This window comes from Henckelia pumila, chromosome 2, assembly GCF_033568475.1.
Source record: "Henckelia pumila isolate YLH828 chromosome 2, ASM3356847v2, whole genome shotgun sequence".
NCBI lineage: Eukaryota > Viridiplantae > Streptophyta > Magnoliopsida > Lamiales > Gesneriaceae > Henckelia > Henckelia pumila.
In genome coordinates, this window is record NC_133121.1 from 6,033,366 (window position 1) to 6,041,002 (window position 7,637).

General features: G+C 30.0%; 1 protein-coding gene across 1 annotated transcript; it reads right to left on the reverse strand.

Moving 5' to 3' along the window:
• Positions 1 to 363: 363 nt before the first annotated feature.
• LOC140877143 (transcription factor MYB113-like) lies at positions 364 to 7,130 on the reverse strand. The gene is made up of 3 exons (XM_073280670.1): positions 6,940 to 7,130; positions 6,283 to 6,412; positions 364 to 886 (listed from the first exon to the last, which is right to left on the reverse strand). Exons 1-3 carry the CDS (start codon positions 7,061 to 7,063, stop codon positions 364 to 366), a joined length of 777 nt encoding a protein of 258 aa, XP_073136771.1. The 5' UTR covers positions 7,064 to 7,130.
• Positions 7,131 to 7,637: the final 507 nt, after the last annotated feature.

Below are 7,637 nucleotides of genomic sequence, written 5' to 3' on the forward strand. Positions count from 1 at the left end.
CAGATATGGAGTTGCAGACGAAGGGCGGGGATGGTTGAGCGGCCGTCCAGATCTGAATTGTCGGGAGACGCTACCGGAGTTGGAAGAGGAAGGACTTGGAGTGGTGGCGGAGGCCACAGGTTTGAAGATTTGGAAGTGGAAGCATTTGAGACTGTGAAGAAAACGAATGCTTTGTCTTTGTAAATTGGGCCCAATTTGGGGCCCAATTTTTTTAAAAAAAAAAAAAAAAAAAAAAAAAGAAAAATGATGTGGGCAGCTCAGCTGGCGCCCAGGGTTGTATAGATATAGATATTGATAACAATTAAACCCATTGTTTAAACAAAAATACAATACAATCAATTATGTGATGTTTATACAATCGGATTATTCAGGGCATACATCCAAAATATCATTCTGGTCATTTGACTCATTTCCAAACCCTAGTAGCTCCCAAACATCGTCGTCGATTTCGAAATCGTCACTTGCTAGCGGCAGAGAATAGTCCCCATCGTCAACTAATATTCGCGCTTCTTTCCCTTTATCATCAAGAAGCGTGGCATCTTTCTCGATATTATCCTCGGATGCTGAATCAAGCAAGTTGCTCCACCAACGGATACATTGGTCGGCTTTTTGCGAAGACGATGCCTCTAATTTATTATTGTTGTTGTCGTTGTTGGGATTTTTTGATTTGTGGTCGTGATCTTTCCCCAATGCAGTCCCTAGCCCATCCCGGATAGTTAGATCGGAAAAGGTGCGAGGTCGGGGCCGTAGGATGTTTGTCTTTGTGATAGTTTTCTGGATTGGTTGCCCCTTTCCTCCTCCTGATTTCTTCTCCATTCGCGTGTTCCAGAAGTTCTTTACATCGTTTGCTGTTCTTCCGGGAAGTCTTCCAGCTATGAGCGACCACCTGATTAACAACAATTAATTATTGAGAAAAAAGACCAACGTTAGGGTTTTTCAGCTACCCATCCATATAAAAAAACATTTAGGATATATATATTTGTCACTTTGATCCCGAAGTTTTTTTGTTTTAATGAAATGGGAAACGAATAATGGATTTAACTTGGAAAAAAGGATATGAAAATAATAATAACGACTAGCCATTGTGGCATACGCGATGCGTCATATGTGTACACAAAATCTTGAAGATGAGCGATTTTATAAAGTTGTATGATTAATGGATAGTTGCAAAATGAACAAATTCACACGGTTGACAAAAAAAAAAAGGTAAATTAAAGTTTAAAGTTTTTTTTTTGAAGGAAAAATTAAATCAAATCTAAAAAAAAAAGGAACATTTTGGAATATTTAAAATATCACAAAAAATAGTTACTAGTAATATCTCTCCGTTTAATAGTGAAACGGGAAGAGAATAATGTATTTTCTGTTTTCAACGAAATGGATCATTTTATCTTTTATGAGTTTGACGCCGAACCCTAAACGAGACAAACATTATCTGCGAATGACATTTACGCACTATATTATTATTAATAAGTTAGACATTGTTTGACTTTTGAATAAATTGACGAAGGATGCGTGGTATCACGGGCGGTCCTGAGATATATTTAGGCCCGAAACAAATAAAAAAATTCATTATTTCATAATTAATTTGAACATAGTTATATATATATATATATATATATATATATATATAAACCACTCGAATATTATAGTCGTATATAATTTAAAAAGTTACACATCACAAACGTTCTACATAATTTGTCAAATTAACTTTTTTAACAACTAATAATATTAAAAATGCATTCTTTTCGCATTTTTTGAAACCAATTCATCATTTTTTTGAGATTTTATGTACGAAAAATAATTGTGCAAGAATAAAACTATGTTAACTAAACCCATATGCAATATAAAAATAATACTAAATAATGAACTCGAAAACGAACAAAAATAAACACACACATATATATATATATATAGGAGAATAATAAATTAGTGTAATATGAACTAATAAAATAACAATGCAACAATCAATTAGAAATTATTAAATAAATAAAATGAAAAAATGTTACCTTTTTGTAAAATTACACAATTTCAAAGTTGCAATAAAAATTAACGATATGTCTAACTATGAACCAATGGATGTTTGAAATAACTTTTCGTATTTAGAGTAAATTGTTTGCAGAGCTGCAGGAGGAGAGATGATGAAATTTAAAAAAAATCAATGAGTGCAAGAGTTTGTGGTGATTTAACTGATAAAGTAAAAGTTTTACTCAAAAAACATAAAATCAATATTTTTTATTTTGTCATATAATTTTTTATTAACTAAAATTATATAAATACTAATTTAAAAATAATTGGGAGCTCATCTCAAGGTGGAGCCTTGAAAAGTCGCCCGACTCACTCTATCTCAGGGCGCCCCTGCATGATATAAAGCGCATCCGACATGCAGAGTGAGGACCTACAAGCGCATATGCATCAACATGGCATCATATTTTATGAATTGTTTGGACACATGCATGCATGGTGTAACGCTTTTGGCAGACCTAATCATGCCCATCAACCGATGGGGTGCTTCGACCCGAGTAATACTCCTCTGCATTTTCATGGCCAAGGTTGGCCAATTTACATGTGGGACCCACAAATTTCATGTGAACCCACATGTAAATTTCATGTGGCCCAATCATGACCATGCAATTCGCATAGGGGTATTACTCCATCTGTAGGGTCGAAAAACCCCAACCGATGATCAAAAGTTCAGACTTCCAAAGAATCCCAACTTGAAAATTATAATTATCTTGTTTAAATAAGTAATGTATTGTAATAAAAAATAAATAAAAAATGATAGTGAATATAATATTTGATTTGATTAATAGATTATAGTTGATTTGATTTGATTGATTAAATTTTATATAAAAATGATAAATTACCATTTTATCCTTTTAACTATAAATAAAATATAAATAATATTATTTATTAGAGTTAATATAGTAATTTAAATTCAATGATTTGATTGATGTAAGATAAATAATTGATGATTTGATTGATGTAAAATTATAATTAATAGATGAATAAATAATATGATGAGAAAAACGTATGATTAGACATGATAAATTTATACAAGAATTATTAATAATCCAACCAAACATAGTTAGAGTTTGTTCTATCCTCTCCTACGGATAGGGCCCGGAGGGTAGATACAAGAGTGTCGGGTTCTGTTAATTCGGACATATAATTTAAAAATATTTTTAATATTTTATATGTGAAAAAATTTTAAAGTATGTGTTTGGAATATATTTTTGTAAAATATTTTACAAAAGTGTTCTTCATGTATATTTTTTAAAGAACACTTGAGAGTTGTTTTTAGATGTTTTTAAAATGGAACTACAGAAGACAAAGATGAATAACATTATCATTTTTGAAAAATTAAAATATTTTTATAGAATAGTTGTCCAAACTCATATTTATTCTTAAAACAACTTTTAAAACATTTTATAAATTTTTTTTTATAAAGACGTTTTTATAAGTACATATCCAAACGAAACTTTGGTCTTGGTTTTGGTTTTGTTTTTGTTTTTTGTTTTGTTCTTAAATTCAGCAAGATGTTCATGGAGAAAAATGGATCTTAATTTGGATCTATCTTTTGAGCATTAATCGAAATTAAAAGTAACATACATGGACACACTCCTAATAATAATAATAATAATTTTATTATTACGTGATTATTAAGTTTATATCTTATTTATTTTAATTTGTAATAGTATCATCATTATTGATTATATAATAATAATTATTTTATACGTGATTATTAAGTTTATATTTTATTTATTTCAATTATCAATATTATCATCATTATTCAATCATCATCATTTTGTATTTACAATTTATAACGATAGTGATTGTTTAATAATATTATTATTTTCATGATTATTATTTAGGTATTTTAAATTTTTTTTAGTAACATGTTATTATTCCATCATACTAAACATGTCCTAGGAATTCGGTATTATAATTCATATCACATCCAAGATTACATATTTGATTATCATGGATTTTAATGAGTGTGGTTGTTGGAAGAAATACATGCAGAGGTACAATAATTTCTCTTATTGAAATAAATATTTGAGTTGAACTGTAATTATCATTAAAAAGAAGTGAAATAGTTTTATGTATCATTGATGTATGACTTTAATTTATTTACTTTTATATTATATCAACATAGTTATATAAAACTTGAGGGGTATGAAATAAATAATTTCGTGATCATGGCGTAATTTTCCATATACCAAAAATACCATTATCAGGATGCAAAAAATGATCCACCTTCGTTAAATAAAAACCTATTATATTTAATTCAGTATATTCATAGCTCTTCCCTAACGTATACATATAAGTAATTATTTTTATCTGTACTTTTTATTTTTTAAGTGATCATAATTTAAGGTGTCAAAATGAGTTAAACTCATTGAGTTGGTCCCCGCCGTATAAAATAGATTGCTTGGCTTAGTATTTTCCAACCCACCAAATGGCTAGCCAGCCTGCAGCTGTCCCGCCTAACAGCACGTCCGAACCCGTCAAATTATACATAAAACCGCCCGTTTTCCCTACTCCGCCACCTAAAAGAAGTAGGTTGAATTGGTGTTTTCTCGACCAGCTAAAAGGTGGATCGACCCATCCCACCCTGCCTAATGATGGGTGCTCATGGGTTGTGACGTTGTGGATCAGCACGTTTTGTTATCCCGTTTTGATACCTCTAGATCATATCACTCATAAAATAAAAAAATCATTTTACGAAAATTTAATTTAAAAGTTTTTAGTTCTGACACTATCTCTAGATTTTTCGCACAAAAAAATATTAATATATGTCCACATCGATGCCGCTAGTAATAAAGGTATGAAAGGGGTAGAGTAACTAATTTTTTGGCCATTTTTTAATTTTTTAAATGCAAAAAATATTCCCATAAAATTATAAAAGTATCTCATCCAATTTTAAAAACTTCAGTAATTTGTAGTAACTACTACTATATCTCAATCAATTTTAATTTTTTAATTAGTAAAATATTTTTTTTATCTTTCTTTATATTTTTTATTTTTTAAATAATTGTATCATTTTAGAATAATTTTTTTCTAAAAAATTATAAATTAAAAAGAACAACAAAATCATATTTGAATTACCATAGCGATAATTGTATATCTATCATTATCCCGTATATATCCTTCAAAATCATTTTAGTCTTAGTATGATTTATTCATATGTAATTATATCTCACTAAATAAACACAGCTTTATGAGTTAAAAAATGTTTGTTGATTGAACACTTGCGAGCGATATATTTTCGGGCCGTACTAAATTTCTATGGAATCCAACCCGGCCCGTTTTCCCCGTCGGTTGCCATATGCTGATGATGGCTGGCCGCATTATATTGAGGCTGCCTTACGGACATTCACATGCATGCAATTTAATGCAATTCTATTAAATTTTTGGGGAAGTGATTTTTTGGTTCATTTAAATTTGTTTATTTTTTGGTTTTGGCTCATTAAATTTTCGAATTTTGGTACGTTAACTTTTAATTTTTGGTTATTTGGTCCAATTACCGACGTGAAACTTGACTTGTCCGTATTTTTCAGTGCCAACTGTCACGTCATTATTTTTCGGTGTCATGTCAACAATTTGATCAAAATGAACAAAAATTAAAAGTCAGTGTAAAAAAACCAAACATGAACTTTGAGAAGAAAACAGACCAAAACTAAAAATAGATAAACTAATGAGCAAAAAAAAACTATATATTTTTCCTAAATATTTTTTTTTCCTAAATTTTTAGACAAACTTATTCATGTAAAGATAAATAGTTGACTTCAAGCATCTTTCGACTACCAATTTAGACAAAAAAATCACCATTTTAGTCTAGCTATAGTCAACACATTCAATATATATACAAACTTATAAATTGTGTTAAACGTTATGGGATCGAGTATCTTATGAAGTATGTATTATCTAATTGATATTTTTTAGGGCGCCGTTTAGAATTTTCACAGTGACTCTCCTGCAATTAACCCTACACATATTTCTAAATCTAAATTTTTTATGCAATAATTTTTCGACATATAAATTTTGTAATGATCCCGCGTGCGATGCGCGCGCACACACACATACAATATATATATATTTATGACGTGAGATTCCTCAGTATATATATTTAGTTATATGAAAAGTGATCAAAGATTTTCATAAAGATGAGTTGGGAAATTAATATATATCTAGCAAATTAAATGAATTCTCCACAGCTAGGGGTAGCAAATCCTTGGAGCAGATATATATATATCTAGCAAATTAATATATAGAACTTGCCTGTTTCCTAATAGTTTGTGAAGTCTTATCAAGAGATCAATCTCGTCTTTTGAAAAAGTCCCTCTTGTGATATTTGGTCTAAGATAGTTCAACCATCTCAGCCTGCAACTTTTCCGACATCGGTTTAACCCTGAAAAATCATATTCAATTAATTAAAAACTAATCCATATCGATACATCGTCAGTACATATATACCTTAAAAATTTTCGTGGTTTATTTTGGGATATGTAAAAGTCTCCTACTGACACCAAAAACAAGTGATGAAGAAAACAAGAAGACCCTTTTTCAAGAGGGAGTCATGATCAATTAATTAGCAAAAGATAAAGAAAAATAAAAAAAAATGAAAAAAATAATAATGATGATGATCAATAGAACTTGATTTTGACAAACTCTCTCTCTAACTAATGCATGCTGAAATATATAAAATATTCGACTTCTGTCATAATTTATTCGATAGATCATAAAACGATAAATACCGACGCAACTCTCGACGCTTTTAAAATGCTAAAAAGTACTATCAACATTTTAGAGTGGTTTTTTAATCAAAACACCATAAATCATAAAAACTTGAGCTAGCATTTTCCCCAGGAGGAAAAACAATTTTTTTTTTTTTTATGATGAATATTTAATTAGTATATTTTCGTGTGAATTAATTACCTGTTCTAAGTGGGACGAGATGCCACTTTCCTTCTCCATATTGTTCCACGCAATTCTTCAATAGAACATCTTCTTCTTTAGACCATGCGCCTTTTCTAACTCCTAAAGAATTGGCCATTTCCATTTCAATATATAATACTTCTATATATTATTCTTCTTATTACTATTATTTTGGTACTGCCTAATGTGTTGTGGCGCCCAAAAGAAACAAAGAAAAAACAAAAATATAATTAAGCGTACGTATGAATGGGGCGATGATTAATAATGAAATGATAAATCCCCATCGACGCCTATAATTTATATGCATGAAGTACTTCATTGTCAGAGCTAGCCATAAGAAAGACGTGCATCATTTGCCACCACACTTGGTTTCTTGCCCAATCTAAAATTATCACCGCCCCCCCCCCAAACCACGTTTCGTTCGGTTAATTTTCGTAAAAGTAAATTGGTGGCACGTGCCTTATTTATTAAACAATGTGCGTGTGTGTGTACACACACTAGTACAGTACTAGCGCACACATATCAAATAAGAGTAATACCGTAATATCATTGTTGTAATTATGAGTAATGATCATACTATTATTTGAATTAATCATATATATTTATATGAGTGCATTTTATATCATAATTTTAAAAATTACCAAGAGACTAAACATTCATTTGAAATTTTGAAATAGTAAAACAAAACAAAATGAACA

What these genes read in the sequence shown, in the direction of transcription:
- LOC140877143 (XM_073280670.1), bottom strand. Translation starts at nt 7,063, where the DNA reads ATGGAAATGGCCAATTCTTTAGGAGTTAGAAAAGGCGCATGGTCTAAA. An exon ending in TCTCGTCCCACTTAGAACAG is followed by an intron (nt 6,413 to 6,939) that starts GTAATTAATTCA and finishes ATGATTTTTCAG; the next exon opens with GGTTAAACCGATGTCGGAAA. An exon ending in CACAAACTATTAGGAAACAG is followed by an intron (nt 887 to 6,282) that starts GCAAGTTCTATA and finishes GTTGTTAATCAG; the next exon opens with GTGGTCGCTCATAGCTGGAA.